The sequence below is a fragment of the Octopus sinensis genome, linkage group LG10, assembly GCF_006345805.1.
Source record: "Octopus sinensis linkage group LG10, ASM634580v1, whole genome shotgun sequence".
Classification (NCBI taxonomy): Eukaryota; Metazoa; Mollusca; class Cephalopoda; order Octopoda; family Octopodidae; genus Octopus; species Octopus sinensis.
This window is the reverse complement of record NC_043006.1, coordinates 71,666,049-71,686,453: the sequence shown is the minus strand read 5'-3', so window position 1 is coordinate 71,686,453 and position 20,405 is coordinate 71,666,049. Positions and strand designations below refer to the sequence as shown.

Sequence of the window (20,405 nt, the reverse complement as noted above, 5' to 3'; positions counted from 1 at the left end):
AAAATCTTAGCAATTTAAATACTACATGTTTTCTTAGCTGATAATTCATTTCTCAGCATTTTAGCTATGGTTAAAGTATAAATAACAATTCAAAAACCTATAATCACAACACACACACACACGTGTGTGTGCATGCATGCACTTTTAATGCAAGTGCTGTGTATGCACCACTACAAACACTTATAAAGAATGGGGTAGAATTTTTCATTGTAAATATTTGTATTTGTTCATATATTTTTGAAACAAAGATCAGCTATCTATCTACTCTAGTGTCTTTTAAAAGTTGAATGAAATGATTTTTTAATTTTAAATCAATGAAATTTACAAGATCAATATGATCACCACTACTGCCAACAACATTCCCATCATCTCCAGCAGTACCATGACCAACACGAACACCAAAACTGATACAATCACCACTAACACCACTACTAACCTATTATTTTTTAATAATCAACTGGCAATAATAATACTGCCATCAGCCCAATAAAAATGCCTGTAGCTACATATGTTGTATATCAATACAAAGGAATGTGTTTGTGTAGAGTGTGGAGTTTTAATGATTTAAGTCAGAAGTACAAGGAGCAAAATGCCAGTGAATCCAATAATCATTCAGTTAACTAATCATATATGACTTCCTTTCGCCACACTCTTTCACCCATTTATCTTCGTTCCTATAGAAAGAGATAATGTGCTATAAACATCAAACAATTTTGGATAAATTCTGCATTCCTGAAGTAAATGTTGATGATGATGAACTATATGATAGAACATAGTGTCCCTCAATCTCTTATACCCTACCTCAGAAGTCAATATCTTTTTTGAGTACATACCCTATTACGATTTTTATTTATTCCCTAATGTATATGCGTATGCTTAGAAATTGTTATTTTAATGCATAAAATTCATGTATCGTTTTTTAACCTGCAAAAATCCTAAGGAATACATCTTATTTTATAACATAAAAATCAATGGAAAAATTAATTCCGCATTACAAGGATTTGTGTTACAGCAAGGCTTTCACGAACACCCCATTTCCGTAACGCTCGAAATCACCCACCTCTCTAACTACATACATATATAGATATTCACAAACACACATGAATACTTGATAACTTACATTGGCATTAAGCCTGAATAATATATATATATATAGAGAGACATACATACACATATATTTATGAAACAATAAGAAAAAAACAAAAAGAAATACAGTCCGTGTTTTAAATTCGGGAATATTTCAGTAGTCACCGGTCTTTACGCCATTTTATAGCCATTGGAAGCTGAACGTTTTCTGCGAGCTCCTTCTATTTTAACTGAAAAATCTCCGTCAAGATGGGTTTTGGAGACCTGAAAACAGATGCTGGTTTGAAAGCTTTAAACGAGTATATGTCTACTCGCAGCTACGTCGAAGGGTATGACATTATTACCATATTCCTCTCTCGTTATGTGTCCACGTGTTCATACCGACATTTAAATGCCGTTTATCCCCATCCTCAACTTTGTTATCACTAATTTCCTTAACTTTAATGTTTTTTAAAATTTATGTTTGAAACATTACGTAATTTAACTCGCGAAAATATATTTCACCAAAATATTTAAAAAATATGCATTTTGAAGAGTTACAAAGAAATGAAGTCGGGAGGTGAGAAAAAATGATCCGAAATTCATTCTCACTTCGCATCAATTTTTCTTAATGTTATCAACATAATCGTCACCTACACCCTCGGAAACCTATCTTCACCAAATTTCATTGTAAAAGAATGTATTTTTCAGGTAACAAAGCCGGAGTGGGAGGGGGAGGCACAAATCTGTAATTATGTCAAATGATCTCCCAAAGCAGTCATGTACAATCTGCGGGACTTTCTGAATGGTACGCCGAATTGTAAAATTAGCTTGAACTTCTTTCTTTTTTTCTGATTTTTCTGATTGTCTCTTGCGGCCTGCTTCTCCGAAAAAGTTGCCCATCTGTGCTTTAAACCCATTTGGCCATGTTGCATGCATACACAAAACGTTCTAAAACATATGTGAATGCATTTTATGTCCTTAGTATAACTTAAGCGAACATATTATGAATACACATTATATATCTTTCTGTCAAGCTCGATCGGTACGATTGTTAGTTACTGAGAGCTTTTATTAAATAAAAATATAGGAATAAAATACTGTCGAAAAGTAAAGATCATGAAATATTTAGACCATAAAAAAAAAGTATAAAAGAAATTAATATGCCCGGTAGTTCTTATTAAATCTAAATACATATGTAACATAAGATTCATGTAAAATTTTACTTGTGTTTCAATAGGCTACTAGAAAAGGAAATGCGAATGTATATCTATATGTGACCGTCCAGTCGATATCGTTTGCCACCCCCGGCCCCCGACCTCTTGGGCAAGTGTCGTTTATATTTCTGAATGAATTTGGTCGATGAAAACGAAGAATGGTCCCGCGCTAGCTAGTCGTGACTAGTCGATCCTACAACTACTACCTAGCCAAGTAAATAAAACACAAAATAAATAATTTTTTTAAACAAAGTAAATAGAACACGAAGTATGGATCGACTAGTCATGACTAACTAATGCGAGTGCGCGCACCGGGTCGACTCTTAATTGTAATTGTAATGCAAGTTGTCCAAATTTGTCTCATTTGTGGATATTTAAATGCCTTTTTAGACCAGTACAAAACTTACTTCTCTTACGACAAATATGGCATGTCTGCTGCAATGAACTTTGTCTTTTGGGCTAACTCTAAAAGATAGACACACACACATATATATATATATAATATACTTGTGTGTAAATGACGCACCAGTGTTTATATGGTGCCCAAACTGCAAGTTGAACTGGAGATGATCTGTTGAAATAAAGTTGGATATAATTGTGTTAAGTAAATAAATGGCTATTTTTACTAACTTTCTGAAATGCCATTTAGTAGAACCTGGATACAATCAATAAAATTAATCATTACTAACTGGGGTTTGTACTATATTCTTGTGTTTAGGCTTTTATATAGAATAGTCTGTAATTAATTAGGACTAATTTGTTAGATTCAAAGATTATGGAAGTTCCGAAAGAAAGCTAGATCTTTTCCACGTCTATCTTTTTTAATTTCAACTTCCGAAATCAATGTGTGAACCTCGTGGGAGCAATCTGTTTTCAGTGGTTGTCTTCTACATTAAATCTCAAACATTTGTTGATTTTTAAGCTTTCTTAAGATATTTGTTTTAAGACATTTAAAAAAAAATAATGTTTTAAACATTGTGTTACTGTACAATTTGGGAAATGTTCCTACAAAAGACTCAAAAGCAGCTGGTTAGATGTTTGGCAATAATTCTTGTGACCACTTCTTTGTATATGCTAGAGTCAGGTCATTTTGCTGTATGCTATGTGGCTTTCATAATGTGTGGTAGTTTTCAATACCTAAAGACTGGAAGAAATGCTGTTAACATTTTTTTTTTTGTTCTGGGTTCAAATTCTGCTGAGGTTGACTTTTCCTTCCGTCTTTTCATGGTTAATAGAATTAGTAGTTGAGCACTAAGGGCAGGGGGTGGGGCCAAAGTAAATGACTTCATCATCATTGTTCGACCGTGGTCGAGACAGTGGAATTTACCATGCTACGCCAGACTTAACGGTCCATCATGGCATTACGGAGGTCCTGTTGCTGGATGCCTGTATCCCTGGAGATTAAATCAGGGTAGGAGAGTGTGCGCCCTCTGGTATTGCGAGTAGATGGCTTCCAGAGGAGAAGAGTAGAAATTACCTCTTTTTCAGCTCTACAATTGACTTACCCCACCCTGCTCCAGCTTCAGTAGGAAAGATTATTATATATAGTTTCTACTTTTTCTTTTTTTTACATCGTAATACTTAGCAATGGTACAATCTTATGGTTAAGTAGTTCACCACGTATGTGTGACTGATGCAGTAGTGTTTATGTAGTGTAGCTGTGAAGTAGGTTTACTTGAATGGCTGTGTACATATGTGTGTATGAGTGCAAATGGAACTGTGGAGGATATTCTGTGGTGATAAATTTGGATATAGCTGTGTTCAATAGATGATAAAGATGTTTGTTTTTACTTTCTGAAATGTTATTTAGTGGAACCTGGATACCAATCAGTAAAATTCATCATTACTTTGATTTAGAGCTACAGTATATGTGAGAGGTAATGATTGTGTTCAACTCCCAGCTTTCAGCCAGATCCATGAATTACCTTATCTAGTGTCCTTTTTTTTTCATTTTAGGACTGAAGTTAGGAATGGCTGTTCTTTATAATAAAGTGATCACTCAAGCTTCTTCTTTTATGGTGTATTAAAATTATAGTTTTTATTATTTTCATCATTATCATTATCACTCTGACCTTGTAAAACCCACACTAGCAACGACTATCTAAAACAGCCCTATGTGTTGGAGGTTTGTCGCCTGAGTGGTACAAAGGTGTCATTTGGCAGAAATAGAAAATCCAACAAATGATGGAGTCATGATGCATAGTTACAGCACATGTCTACTACTACTTTTATATTAAAAATACTACTAAGGCTTGTACCACATTCTGGTGTTTAAGTTGTTATAAAGAACTGTCTCTGCTTAATTGGGACTAACATGTGTTACATGAATAACATTGGAGAGTTAGGTGTGAGAAGCTGACTCTGACCAATTTGAACTTAAAACAGAACATTTGAGCCAGATATGACTGGATTAAGTGCATTAGGGTTAAAAGATTATGGAAGTTCCAAAAGATAGCATAGATCCTTTCTAACCCTATCATTTTTAATTTCAATTTCCTAAATTGATGCGTGTACCTCATTGTTTTCAGTGGTTGTTTTCTACATTAAATCTCAAACATTTGTTGGTTTTAAGCTTTCTTAAGTTATTTGTTTTAGAACATTAAAAAAAAAAAACTTGTCGGGTTTTAAATATTGTTGTATTCCTGTACAATTTGGAAAATCTCTCTACTCTGAATAGGACTTTAGAGTCAGCTGGCCAAACATTTGGCAGTAATTCCTGTGATCACCATCTGGGATACACTAGAGTTTGGGTGTGCTGTGTGATAGTTGAGTCATGCATAGATTGCAGTGTAGCTTTCATTACATGTTTGTGTGGTGGCTGTCCGTGCTTGTGTAGTGTGGCTGTCAATATTGCATCTTGGATTGGCTGTCAATACATGTTGTGTGGAGTGGCTGTTAGTAGTAGATTCATTGCATTGTGTGGTAACTATCACGAATCATGTTTTATTCCAGTCTTGTCTTCTATAACCATAAGCTTTTATTAAAGACAATTTGTAGTTTATTAGGACTGACATGTGATGTATTGAAATATCATGGAAGTTTCAAAAGACAACATAGGTTCTTTCTATGGCTGTCTTTTTTTTTTTTTTTTTTTTTTTTTTTTTCAACCCATCAACTTCCTAAATTAACTTGAGAACTTCTGAGAAGCAGCCTGAAGCGAATGGTTGTCTCCTTCGTTCCTTCTCAAACATTTGTTTTTTATTTTTAATTATATTTTTATCATTATTATTGTGGTAGTATTTGCACTCTGACCTTGTAAAACCCACACCAGCAATGACTACCCAAAACAATCCTCTGTTGGAGGTTTGTTGCCTGAATGGTGCAAATATTTGTTGCTTTTTCAGTTTTCTTCATACATTTAGAATATTTTTTTAAACATTGAATATTGTGGTTTTTGCATGTTACATGTACAGTTGAAATATTACTACATTCTTGTATCAATCAGAACACAAGTTTATCCAGCATTACATATTCATGCAAAAGTGCGTGTGTATGTGACTGTGTATATGGAATTCACTTTGTTACCACGAAGTCTTCAGTTATATCTCATTTCATTGCATCATGGCCATGCCTTCTATTGCCTCAGGCCAACCAATGCCTTGTGAGGGAAATTGCTGGACGGAAACTTGAGAAGTGTGTTTTTGTGTGTCGTTGTTGCACTTCAGCCACTTGACAATAGCTGTTGGTTTGTGTGCATCCGTATAACTTAGCAGTTTGGCAAAAAGAAACTAATAGAATAAGTACCTGATTTAACAGAGGTACTTGTCAATTTAATTTGGTAAACTCTTAAATGCCCCAGTATGATTGTTGCAGTCCAGTAACTGAAACAAAAGAATTTATAGCAATCTATTCAGTCCCTGCTAAAATGGAAAGTGGACATGAAACATTGAGAAATTTTTGTGTGTACTATTCAGTACATCATCATCGTTTACATTGATTGGAATGTAGATTAAATTACCTTGGGTAACAGATAATATAAATTATTTACATTTGATGAATGTTTGTCCTCATCTTATTGTTAACACAACGTTTCGGCTGATAATACCCTCCAGCCTTCATCAGGTGTCTTGGGGAAATTTCGAACCTGGGTTCTCATTCCTAAGGTATTTTTCGATATTATTATTTATTATTATTCTTCAGGTCACTGCCTGGAATCAAACCCAGAATCGTAGGGTTAGTAGCCCATGCTCTTAACCACTACAACATATGCCCGTGGGCAGTTATGGAGTGAATTTTAGGGCTTATAAATATCCGTCAAATATAAATGTCTCATCTCTTAAGTATAGAACTGAACAGATAATCTACTGAATACACAGATAATCTTGACTAGGGAAGCATAGTGATAGTTCTGATAGGACCCCTATAGAGGAGATACCTGAAGACTGTAACCCAGGAATAGAGGGAGAAAATGGATGGGTGATGCTTTTGAATTCATTGTAAATCCTTTTTTTTTTTTTTCTTTCTGTTTTGGTATGTTCCAGCTATGAACCATCTCAAGCCGACAGTGTTGTCTTTGGTGGACTTACTACTTCGCCCTCTGCAAATTACTGTCATGCCAAACGCTGGTTTGAGCACATTAAATCTTTCAAGACACAAGTTGCAAAGTAAGACCTATTTTCCTTGTTTTTTTGTTCTGAATCAAAAAAAAAAAAAAAAATGTTATTATTGACAGAATTGTTTGTGTTTCAGATAAAATGCTTAGCAGCATTTCTTCCACTTTATGTTCTGAGTTCCGCCAAGCTTGACCTTGCTTTTCATCTTTTTAGGATCAATAAAATAAGAACTAGTTGAGCACTGGGGGCATAGGGTCAAAGTAATCAACTGGGCCCCCTCTCCTAAAGTTTTGGCCTTTGTGCCTATAGTAGAAAGGATTATTACCTCTGCCTTAGAAAAGCAGAGGTATTGTTTTCAGTTGTACTTGTTCGTCCCTGGACAAGATATCTCAAGAACCACTGAATGGATTCAGATGAAACTTTCAGGGATGTTTGGCCTCATGGATGGTACAAACTGATTAGATTTTTGGATCAATTCAGTACTGGACAAGGATTCTGGATTATTTGTTATATTTACTTTACATGATTACAATCTTATGTTAACTGTCAAGTCTTTCTCAATTATCTCCCTTTAGGCTGTAACTATTTTGCATGGTGAATTTTCTAACTTTGGCTTGTATTCGATAAGAATAAACTACAGCCACCTTTACATTCCATGATTACCATTGGGATCGATCAGGTACCGGACAAGGATTCTGGATTATTTTTCCATTTTTTTTAACTTAATTTTTGAGAGTGGTCAGGTTTATTTTTTAATGTTCTTGTTTGTGAGAGCAGACTAGTTTATTTCAGATATTCTCAATTTAGAAATCATCTCAGGCTAATCATTGAGAGGATGTTGGTGTTGCCTTGGCAAAGGTTTGCGCTCTCTGAGTGCTCTTATTATTATTATTGTTGTTGTTACTAAGTCATATTACTGAAAACTGAGTCTCTGTGTTTGAGAAGACAGAGTGTCTTGTAAAAGATGAGATGTTATTGCAAGTGAGAGGTTTCAACTGCCTTAACCAGTTATGGTAGTGAATAAGTTTTAAGAAATCCAAGTAAAAACTTACCGAGCCTTTTTGGCAACGGGAGAGTTTGTTTTCACCTTCATTCCTTTCATAACGGGCATGGCACATGATGCAACAGGCTGCAAGATTACATTATAATCAATATCAATTAATATATGAGTGGCTGTATGTGTGTGTGTGTGTGTGTGAGAGAGAGAGAAAACATTACCAATCTTAAACAAAAGAAACTAATCATAGATTTCAGAAGATGGCATAGCAGTTCCTGAATAGTGTATTCCCATCACAAATGATAAATATGTTTTAAGCCTTGAGATAGGCCTATAACACTTCTCGGTTGCAAACTGGACCTACTGATGTCTAATACTCCTTCCAGTATCATTTTATTATCTGCAGTCTCTTATTTTGTTTTACCAAATTCCATCATCATCATGATTTTACATCTACTTTCCAAGCTGTTATGGGTTAGATGGATTGTCACAGTCTGAGTCTGTTATTATTTAAAGTTGCTGCCTTCTTAGACAAACCAGAGATGAGTTCACTCTGTTGTAACTATTTAGGGTATGTTTCCTATCTGGGGTTAAAAAAAACTGCTCTTTATCCTGTGCCAAGGTCAGAAGTGATGTAGTTTAAAAGTTTGAACTGGTTGCAATTATTTTTGTACACCAGATAATTAACCACATGAGGTGCAGTGTGCCAGTCTGGACATGTACTCTCTCTACTGTTATTTTTATTCCTATACATCTGTTGATTTAGCCATGGCAGAGCTGGTCAAGGTGGACTCAAGATGGTAAAACTTGCAGTGAATTCAGACACTCTTTTGGCCTGTTAAAATTTCCACCAACATCCTTCAAATTCTATCGAAAAAAGGTATTCTTAAATATAATTCTGAGAATGGTTTCAGTGTTGTAAAGATTGTTTACTGTGACTGTTAGAAATACTTCCTTATCATTTAGATCAAAGTATTGATTTGGTTTGATTTTTACACCTGAATACCTTTATTATAGCAGTGGTGGTAGTGGTGGGGAAGGTCCCAAATCACTGAACTCATTGATAGGTATTGAAATGTTGATCCTTAGTGATTGGATATGCCATACTGTTGAGCTGACCATTCCATTGTGATGTCTGGCAAAAGATACTGTTGTTATTTGTGGATGTTTGATATTCATTGTCAGATTCCCTGGAGTCAAGAAGAGTCTAGACTCCTATGGCACTGGAACAACTGCTACAAAGTCTAAACCAGCTGATGACAGTGATAATGATGATGATGACATTGATCTCTTTGGTTCTGATGATGATGAGGAGGACGAGGAAAGGAAAAAGGAACACCAGAAGCGAATTGAAGAATATAATTTAAAGAAGAGCAAAAGTGAGTTGATTATTTTTCTGCCTCATAAATTAACGTGATGCTGTCCTCAGGTTATAGTCTTCTAATTGTTTCGTTTTCCTAATTTTGATATTCTCTATTATTTTAGGATTTACAACTGTTTCCCTAATGACTAATTAAAAATATGCCAAATTCTTGATTATAAAATAAATCTCAAAATATCTGCATAATTTTGGTTTATACATGCATCATCGTTTTAATGTGCATTTTTCCATGCTTGCATGGGTCAGATGGGGTTTTTGGAAGCAAATTTCCTATGACCTAATGCCCTTCCTGTTACCAATTCACACGGGTTTTGAAGTAAGGTAATATTTCCTCTGACCAGACATGCTTTCATATATTGAACATGAAAGACACTGTTTGTGTGTGTGCGTGCACGTGCTCAGCAGTATGAGCACCAAGCAGTGCTTAGGCATAAGCAAATTTAGGTTACTTAAAATATGTTTGTGGCAGTTACCATGGAGGAAAAAAACTGTAGCTTTAAGTCAACAACATTGACTGAGTTGGGCTACTAGATTGTTAATGCAAACGTGTGTGAGCGCTAAAATTCATTTAATTTCTGACTACCAAATCCACTCACTAGGCTTTGGTTGCCTCAGGCCGATAGAAGACACTTGCCCAAGGTTCTGTGTAGTGGAACTGAACCTGAAGCCATGTAGTTGGGAAGCAAGCTTCTTACCACATAGCCACACCTGTGTGTGTGTGTCTGCCTCTGCAAATTCCATCTGACCTATGCAGGCATGGAAATGCAGATGCTAAAAGTATGATAATGATATGGTGCACATACATGTGAAATATGTGATAGAAAGAAGCCTCCTGTATATACTTTATATATATTTTACATTTTAAAAATAAATATGGGGCAGACATGACTGTGGCAAGAAGTTTGCTCCCCTATCATGTTCTGGGTTCAGTTCCAGTGTGTGGCATCTTGAATGTGTGTCTTCTATAAGCCTAGGACAACCAAAGCCTTGTGAGTGGAGTTGGTAGATGGAAACTAAAAGAAGCATGTTGTGTGTGTATATGTGTGTCTTTGTGTTCGTTCACCCCCCACTCCCTGCTTAACGATTGGTGTTGGTTTGTTTATGTCCCTGTTTAGTAGTTTAGCGTAAGAGACTGAAAGAATGGGTACCAAGCTTAAAAATATGTACTGAGGTTACTTTGCCTCAAGCCCTTCAAAGCTGTGCCCCAGCATGACTGCAATCCAGTGTCACAAACAAGTAAAAAATTAAAGATGCTTTTATTTTGTAAAGGGATATCATAAACTATCTGCTAATTTTGCACCTGTTCAACTAAAATGTATTTTTCTTTTGTGTAGTAGTTATGGTTGGAAAAGATAAAATAATGTAACAGAAAGGACATGAACTTTGCAAACCATTTAAGGAGATTAAAAACTTTACAAGAACCAATACATTGTGGAAAAATTCTTTACTTCCATTGCAAAACAATTTCTTTATTGCCCGAAGCCTAATAAAATGTGGAACTCTGTCCATGCTGTAAAGACGTTGGTAGAAATGCAATTCAATTCCATAAGCCATTTGACTGAATTTTCTGTTGTTGAATATATATGTACCATATAGCAAAGAACTCTGAGTGATCCAAACCATGGTGGATAGGTGGGGGTGGTGAATGGACAAGATGAAGGAAGGATGTGAAAATTGTTTTTGTGTCAATAAGTGGAGTAGAAGGAGCAGATATTATGCTGATCGTGAAGTCCAGTTTTAATATTTAGTCTTGCCATTTTCACTTTAATTATGTCTCTTACTTGGATGAGTTGACCAAAATGAATTTCCTGGAGGATGGAAGGCTGTTATAAAGTCTTGCTACTTGTTACCCTGATAACAAAGTAATAGTTATGGGATTTTTTTTGTATAGTATATGTATGTTAGTGACTTCAATATGTTGTGTGTCCTGACCTCCAGTTTTTGATCTGCACTGTATTTTGCTAATTCATGTTTTCTTTCTCTCACTCAGAGCCTGCTATTATTGCCAAGAGTAACCTTATTTTGGATGTAAAGCCATGGGACGATGAGACTGACATGTCCAAGTTAGAAGAATGTGTGCGAAGTGTTAGCTGTGATGGTCTACTGTGGGGTGCTTGTAAGTAGCTTCCTCTGTATTGTTACAGGATGGGGGTTTGCAGTGTGCAATCTACTGGAATATGTAGATATTTAAGGTTTGGTGAGTCTCATTGGGGACAGCCTTTACATATAAAGAGCTTATAGCATGATGTTTTTCTCTCTCTCTTTTTTTTTTTTTTTTTTTGAGTGATTCCATAAATAGACAATGCATGGTGCTGTGCATAACATTGGATATCACTGAATAGCTCTACAGTAATATCATACAATATGTATGTATGTATGTATGTATGTATATATATGTATGTATATATATATATATATAGCCCGTCAAGTTCAACCTTCGCATATTCCGGTGCACCCGCCCTTGCCCACCCCCACCACCAATACCGGTATCTCTATATTTTGCTCCATCTATACCGGATGTCGCTTCTCCCACCACCATTATAGGGTCTACTCTTCGAACCCCCCTCTTCAATATGCTATTTCACCATGCATTACCCCTCTCGTGATATCCTACGTTCTACTTGTCTAGAACCTGTCATCGTTTCTCGAACACACCCTCCCCACTGGTGCTCCCCTATATTTCTGCACCCTCCCCCCACATAAAAAGCACCATCCGAACGTGGCCGGTGCCAGCACCGCCCCGACTGGCTTCTGTGCAGGTGGCACATAAAAAGCACCAACTGACCGTGGCCGATGCCAGACCCCTCTGGCACCTGTGCAGGTGGCACGTAAAAAGCACCCACTACACTCGCGGAGTGGTTGGCGTTAGGAAGGGCATCCAGCTGTAGAAACACTGCCAGACCAGACTGGAGCCTGGGGCAGCCCCTGGCTCCCTAGACCCCGGTCAAAACCGTCCAACCCGTGCTAGCACGGAAAACGGACGTTAAATGATGATGATGATGATGATATATATATTGTAGGATATTACTGTGTATATCTACACTAAATATCACACTTTATATTGGAATATCACTGTTTGTACCCATGTAATTAACAGTTCTGTACTTACTGTAAAATATCGGTATGGTTACCCAGATAATGAATGACACCATATCGTTCATTGTTGTTTGACTGAGGACTGGTGAGCCAGAGGCTGCACCAGGTGCCAATCTGATCTGGCAAAGTTTCTACAGCTGGATGCCCTTCCTAATGCCATCCACTCCGAGAGTGTAGTGGGTGCTTTTTACGTACCACCGGCATGAGGGCCAGTCAGGCGGTTCTGGCAATGACCACGCTCAAGAAATGTTTTTACATGATACCTGCACTGGCAACGACCACGCTTGAATGTTGTTTTCATGTGCCGGTAAGGCAACGATCATGCTTGAATGGTGTTTTCACGTGTCACTGGCATGGGAGCCACTCACTCCATGGCCCTAGCAACGATCATTTTATCCTTGTTACAAATAATAGTACCCTGCTATATAGTATTGTATAATATATATATATATATATATATATATATATATCTATATATATATACACTGAATAGTACCACATTTTGAAGGGAATTATGGAGATTGTGTATGTTAGATTTCAAACATCATCATCGTTTAACGTCCGCTTTCCATGCTTTCATGCTCATGTTTTTTTTTTTGCTTCCAGCTAAATTTGTTCCAGTTGGCTATGGCATTAAAAAACTACAGATTACCTGTGTGGTTGAAGATGATAAGGTGAGGAATGAGTTTGAATTTATTTTTTATTGTTTTTTATAGGACTGTTTCAGTATTTGATGGAATTGACTTCTATTTTTGTTTTATTGCCTCTCAAAAAGTATTGGGTTGTCCGGAAAGTTTGTGCCGATTTTTAAAGGAAAAGAAAAGGTCAATAAATACTTGCCATTACATTTTTAATCAACCAAATATGAGCCATTTTGTTGCACAATAATCTCCATCTTTCCTTTGACTTGAACATACCCTCTCCCCAGAATTGAGGTGGTTTCATGGCAAAGAATTCATCAAGGTATCTTTTTACGTCATCCAAGGAATTGAGATTTTTACCATTAAGAGACCCGAATAAGTGGAAATCTGAAGGAGCAATATCTGGTGAATATGGAGGGTGGGATAACACATGCCAGCTGAGCTGCAGCAATTTTTGTCTGGTTCCCAAAGCATCAAGTGCCGAAAATGAACTTTCTTATCTTCCATTTTAAAGGGTTACAGAATTAAAACAGGTTATAGGAACATAAACCTTCTTCCATGTAAAGATAGCTTAAACTGTGCTCTAAATGGAGGTGAAGTCAAATCATATTTTATGGACTCAACCATGTTCTAAGTTGAAAGGTAAGCTACTAAAAATCAGTACGAACTTTCCGGACAACCCAATGGCTAAAAGAAATACTGACCCTCAACTAAGAAAGCTGAAACCTCTTTTGGGTTAATCCCAAATTACTGAACACAGATTAGTGGTTGCCTTTAGTTGCTTGCAAGCATTTGACCCAGATCAACAGTTCAAACTCCATTCCTGATTAATAATATTTAAAAATCTATTTTGCCTTATTTCATTATATTGAAATATTAAATGGGCACAAGTTGCTGTGTGAAAGAAAGTTACACTCACCCCTTGCCATTATCCACTCTTGCTTCTTTCCTCTCTAGTGCTGGTAATATGAGAAAATGCACCCGGTACACTTTGTAAAGTTTTTGTTTTAGAAGGGCATCTAGGCATAAAGATGCCCTTCTAAAACAAAAACTTGTCAAAAACGAAACTTACAAGATATGATCTAACCCATCCAGGAGAGCTGCAATGACTTGTCCCAGTGTAAAAAGTTGATGTAAATCAACCATGTTATTATTGTATGTTGCCTATATATGTCTATGATGTGCCATGGATTACATATGATATCTCTCACACTTCCAAACTCACATTCAAAACTAACTAGTGCAGGTCTCATCAGGGTCATGGATTATCTCCCCTTCGAGAATGCACCAATTTGTTAATCACAGTTATCATTCTGTGACTAAAGTACGTCCTTAACCTCGAAGATGAAGTCAACTGGAATTCAATCATGTTGAACTGGCAAACAGTGTCTAGACACTGTGAAACCCACCTCAAAAGAATCAATATCATCTTTTCTAAGCTGTCAATGCAGGATCTCTGAGGTCAGATGCTCTTCCTGTCACCAACCCTCACCCGTTTCTTCCAAGCAAGATGTCATTTGGTCCCTTGAATAATGAACACCTCAGTGGCAGGACATGTTTTCACAGAGGGTTTAAGAAGTGACATTACTTGTATAAATGGGTGACAATTTTTGTATAATCAGTGTGTAAGTGTCAAGGAAAAGAAAGATGTACAACACACACACTACATGCTTCTTTCAGTTTCCATCTATTGTTAATCCACAAGGCATTGATTGGCCTGGAGCTATAGTAGGAAACATTTTTCTACGATACTGTACAATGTAATTGAACCCCTAGTTACATGTAAAGCAAATCGCTATATTTTATAGAATTCAATGACAATGGTTGGCTTCTCTGTATTAAGATTCCTTGTTTTTATTTCTAGGTTGGCACAGATTATCTTGACGAAGAGATTACCAAATTTGAAGACTATGTACAATCTGTAGACGTTGTTGCCTTCAATAAAATTTAAATTTCATCAAATCTTTAAGCAGAAACTGTGTAATAAAATATATAAAATGTGTTTATGGAGTTGTTTTTGGATTTTTTTCTTTGGTCTTTGAGTCAGCTCTGATAGACTAGATGTTGGGGGTCAAATGTAATACATAAATGACCATCCTGTCTCTTTCCTAGTCACAGTAAACTAAGAATTACATTACCCAATGTCTGTTTTGAAGAAGATTTGGTTGTTATTTCTAGCCTAGTCTCTACTGTTGGATTATTAGATGTAGTCTTGATTGAAATCTTGGTCTGTAGTAGTGAATTCTGTAGAGAGAAAGAAGTGGGTACAGCTGTTTTGAATGTCAGTGAGTTGGCACAGCTGACTGGATATCCAGCCATTTTTTGTTTGTTTTGGCAACTACATTCGGTACTGAAGCTAAAAATAATTGCACATAGTAAAAAAAACAATTGATTAATTGAATGCTTGACAAACACTTTTCCTCTTCACGTACACATAGAGAAATGTCCATACACTTGAGGGAAGGTGATAACAAAAACATTAAAATGATGGTATATTAGTCGAGCCTTGAATCAATGATGCCAAAATATCATGTTTCCATTGTTCTAATGTGTATTAGTGAATGAGTCGATCATGGGTCTGCACTTGTCTATATCAAATCTAATGTCCACTCTTAAAATATCTATAGATCTTTGCAAAACAATCTTGTAATTCAAGGATTATAGCTTTAACAGGTGGTGTGGCTATAAGAATGATCTTACAAACTGGAGCTTTTTCTAAGTTTTATAGTGTCTGTTCTAGCCCAGCAGTCCATACACCTTCATCACATCTAACTGTAAAACTTAAATGGCTCCGTATCTAATGTTCATTAAACAACTAAGCTGTATTACAGGATGGAACACCACTGTATTTATGCCGTTTGTTCCTTATCAAGAAAACTTGTGATCAAAAGTCATTGCTAAAATGCCTTCAAGTATAGACATTTTTTCATTTAAAATGGTAGCAGGGGAGATTTGGTTATTTCTGGTAAGGGCAAGCATCCCTATAAAGGCACTTGGTATTATCAAGAGATAATATTCATAAATTTCTGAAAAATGTAATTACTTGCAGTATAAGTAAATTAGATTCTGTTGATCATTTGCTGACCCTATTGAATCCTGCCATATTCTATCATATTTATCAAGGTAGTGGGCATAAATCAGAAGAGAAGTTCAAATCTTGCTCAAGTTGTTTTTCACCTTTCTTCCGTAGTTGATGTAATTATGCTGCAATCAAGTCCTGCTGTAGACTAAATTAACAACCCCTTCTAAAAATGTTCCTTGTGCCTAAGAAATTAATATTGCAGTCATGGTTCTGAGGACCCGAGTCTTGATACTGATATTCCTTTTAGTTCTTTATAGTCACATAAATATTAGACAAATTTCAAGACACTAACAAAATAACTGCTTTAAATTTTGTTCAAGCTATCCTAGACTTGTTCATAAAACCTTGTATTTTATGGAAAATCCTTCACTTCGTTTTGTCATTAGTCCCACATAAGCTCTTAAAAAAACATTCCAGCTTATCATTTCGAACATTGGGCCTCAGAGGCAATGGCAGGAGACTGAGTGGCAACTAAAGTGAGATTGCAACCATGCACATCCAACCCTGGTAATACTCCTGATGCATCGTGCAATATATGCATGAGAAGACCTGTTGAGTTCAAACCAGTGTCATAGCTGGGGCAGGTGAGCCCGTGCTGGTGGCACGTAAAAAGCACCAACTGATCGTGTCCGACACCAGTACCCCATGACTAGCTCCTGTGCCAGTGACATGTAAAAAGCACCATCCGAACGCGATCGGCGCCAGGCCCGCTTCACTGGCTCTTGTGCCAGTGGCACGTAAAAAGCATCCACTGGCGTTACGAAGGGCATCCAGCTGCAGAAACCACCAGACCAAATTGGAACCTGGCTCTCCTGACCTCTCAAACCCATGCCAGCATGGAAAACGGACGTTAATCGGTGAGAATTTGGCTTTTATGCTTAGATCACTTTAGCTGATCGAGATTCACACAGCACTGCTGTGTTCCTCTAATGAAACATTCTGGGTAGCCTGGGGCTTATATAATACGCTAAATTTGCACTATTGTACCGACTTAGGACTGTACTATGATCAGTGTACAGTGTTTGATGCATTACCTTACTGCAAGGGAATTTTTAAGTAAGATCATTCACCTTGCTAGAATGAGCAGCTAAATTACGCCTTACAGGGTTAAAACAAATTAAGGAAATTTCACATAGAATGTTAGCTTACTCGTCTGAGTACTCTGTATATCAGGAGACATTGAGTTATGCCCCTTTAATCAAATACATTAAAATTAATTTTTATCGTTTCCAGCTATTTGTTCGTGTAAATGATGTGAAAGGGGGAGATCTATTATTAGCACTGACGTGCGAAAGGAATAAGAGTATTCTGTTGCTTTTGTCATTCTTGATAATAACGTCTGTTGAAATATTGTGGCTGTCATATCTATGAAAGCAGTTTCGCTCTCACCACTGTCAATGTTTTCTCTTGAAGCACAACACAGATTGACGGCAGAAAAATAAGACATCGTGGTTTGTTAAAAGGAAACTGGATGGTTAGCAAAGGAATAACGGCATCGAGTGGGTAGCGGAAGAAAGAGAACCAGTGGCGGATTAAATATAGATAGAAAAAAAAAAAAAAAAAAAGCGACATGGGGCTTTTAGACGAAAGTCGACATTGAGGGATTAATAAGAGAGACATGCCACAAATGATAGTTCAGTCTCCAAACTCCTTCCTACTTTATAATAAAGTACACATTCGATAATGCAGCAATGTACAAACTGCATGAATGTTAATCTAAATGGTAAAATATTTAGGTTCTAAGAAAAATAGTTAGCACATCAGGCGGCAAAGGTCTTCATATTCCAACTAATTTTACAGATGTGGGTGGGAGATTAACAGACTAAGAATGTAGAAAGTCAAGGCTTCATATTTAGAAATAAGGTTTAAGGAACACTGCTAAAATGTGTAGTAATAAAAGGTTAGAGTGGCCAATACATCACCAGAAATCAATAAGCACTAGAGAAGTCCTCATCCTCTTATAAATCAACAAGGACTAAAAAGGTGTTGGGTGGAGGGTGCAACCAATTCTGTATAAAGAGTAAAACTAGGAAAGCAGAATCTGCAACTCCTCACTTACCCTACGAAACAAGGTTTCAAAATCATGGCCTGAAAATACACAGTACTCTGACCAAATTTTATTTAATATGAAACTTTGCTCAAATCTTAGCTTCTAGTTTAAAAAAAAATAGAACCAGAGAAAAGCTAAGCAACAATCTAGCAAGACATTATTACAAAGATGTTAAAATCCTAGTAAACTAGTAATTTAATGGTGTGAAAAGTTAACTAAATGTAAAATACTGTGAAGATACAGTTCATTAACTAAAAACTAGTTTATATATATATATATATTCATTATATATACAAGCCTATATTTGAAAGAAAATAGAACCAGGATAAGAATTATGTGGTAGCATCCAGAATTATTTAGACAACTCAAATACGATAACGGTCTTAATATACACTTTTTCTTTTTTTAAAAAAAGGACATCCAGCAGGAGTTCCATTTTTTTTGTTTCTTTTTAATGTAATCATGCCCATCCCCGAAGTGTTTTGCTTACAAAAAGTAAAATAAAATATGAAATTGAGCCAATTTGCAGCAAGTTTGTGTGTAAAAGTCACGACTGTGGCGTTGTCTCAGACATGTGTAGCCTGCAAGTTAAAAAAAAAAAAAAAAAAAAAAAAAAAAAAAAATCAGAATAAGAAAGCCATACTTCTCAGTGAAGTCTCTAAAATTCATTTTATGTCCCAGACAACACTTCATTAGTTGAAGCAACTCTTCTCACCAAAGTTCCTCCTGCAACATGGAAATACTTCTGATATGTTAGTGCTAGTCTACAAACTGCGTAGGCATTTTTGTCTGCTAGACAAATTTAAATTATAGAATTGTGTAGAGCTAAAATGCAAAAGGGGGTACTGGCTCTTTTGAGATATATATATATATATATATATAAAAAGATTTATTAAAGCAACGGGGGGGGGGTACAAGGAAGGGGAATGATAGACTGCAATGGGGATTTTAGAAAGACTATTTCTGCTGCAATATATGTTATACTAAGAACGGACAGAATAGAGGCAATTAACTTCGTCTATAAACTACATCTAGCAGACAATGAAGTCTCAAATTTTGTTCTCTATAAAAAATTAGGAGATAAATATTTACAAAAAAATTTACGAAAATTTTGCAAGAACTAAACATTTAGGATCGAGTCAGGAATTATTCAGTTTTGAAATATTTATTAGAAAATAAAGTCATGAGAGTGGGGAAAGAAAAAAGAAATAAATCAACAGGTCTTGAAAAGCCTGACTGAATTCAATGTAGTAGGGATAAAAGAAAACAGTGCGAGGGCGATGACAAAAATTATCAAGATATACATTAAAATATATTAGATGAAAAAAAAATAATAAAGTCTAAAATACATAATTTCAAACAGGAATTGGATGTGGTGTATATATAATTTCAATAAAACAAGAGACAGTGATAGGGACAAATCAATATCAGCTTTAATACAGAAAATATAGAGATGAGGTTGCAGGATCGAATTTTCAATGAATGAAGAAAAAATTAGAATCAAACAAAATCTCTAAGTAAAATGAAAGACAAAGTCAGGCAGTTTTAAATTACTGGAAAATTGAAAATATTTGGAAGAAAAATATGAGAAAGGGGAGTCCTTAGTTGCCAAAGCAAGGATATTTACACTTGCCTTGAATGAAATACAGGAGGACGATATATGAATGACATAGGTGAAAGGGATATTTCCGTAACCGTTTGTGTTGTAATAATAAACATAATAGGTGGTGATTCTGAAAGGATTTTTTTTTTTTCCTTAATTTCTCGGCCGAAAATTAGCAGCAAAGAGGTTTTGGTCTTCTCTGGTTACTTGCTACTGGTATATTTGGTAACAGCCTTGGTACCTTCCGATACAGCATGTTTAGCCAGTTCACCTGGAAGAAGAAGACGGACAGCAGTCTGCACCTCACGGCTACTAATGGTCGAACGTTTGTTGTAGTGAGCCAAGCGGCTGGATTCGGCAGCGATCCTCTCGAACAAGTCGTTAACGAAGCTGTTCATAATGGACATCGCCTTACTGGAGATACCCGTGTCAGGGTGCACTTGCTTCATGACTTTATAAATGTAGATGGAATAACTTTCTTTTCGCTTTCTTTTTGTCTTCTTGTCGCCGGAGCGTGAGGATTTGGCCTTGGTTGCTTTCTTGGCACCTTTAGAGCTGATTTCAGACGGCATATTGTTTTAGCAGTTCTATAGCTGGAGGGTCACACAGCTCTACTAATATTTATAAGAACGACTTACTCCGCCTTGCTTATTCATAATCTAATTAGCATGATTTCTCATAGTTTTCGTTTAGTCTGGCAGTTTGTTATGAATTAGTTAC

At 36.2% G+C, this 20,405-nt stretch overlaps 2 protein-coding genes across 2 annotated transcripts; one reads left to right on the top strand and one right to left on the bottom strand.

The window, feature by feature from the left end:
- The first annotated feature begins 1,249 nt into the window (after nt 1-1,249).
- LOC115216350 (elongation factor 1-beta) lies at nt 1,250-14,952 on the top strand. Its single transcript, XM_029785594.2, has 6 exons — nt 1,250-1,415; nt 6,764-6,886; nt 9,018-9,211; nt 11,204-11,329; nt 12,916-12,983; nt 14,815-14,952. Exons 1-6 carry the CDS (start codon nt 1,336-1,338, stop codon nt 14,899-14,901), a joined length of 678 nt encoding a protein of 225 aa, XP_029641454.1. The 5' UTR covers nt 1,250-1,335; the 3' UTR covers nt 14,902-14,952.
- A 4,541-nt stretch (nt 14,953-19,493) lies between these two features.
- LOC115216445 (histone H2B, gonadal) lies at nt 19,494-20,405 on the bottom strand. The gene has a single exon (XM_029785785.2). It carries the CDS (start codon nt 20,255-20,257, stop codon nt 19,889-19,891), a length of 369 nt encoding a protein of 122 aa, XP_029641645.1. The 5' UTR covers nt 20,258-20,405; the 3' UTR covers nt 19,494-19,888.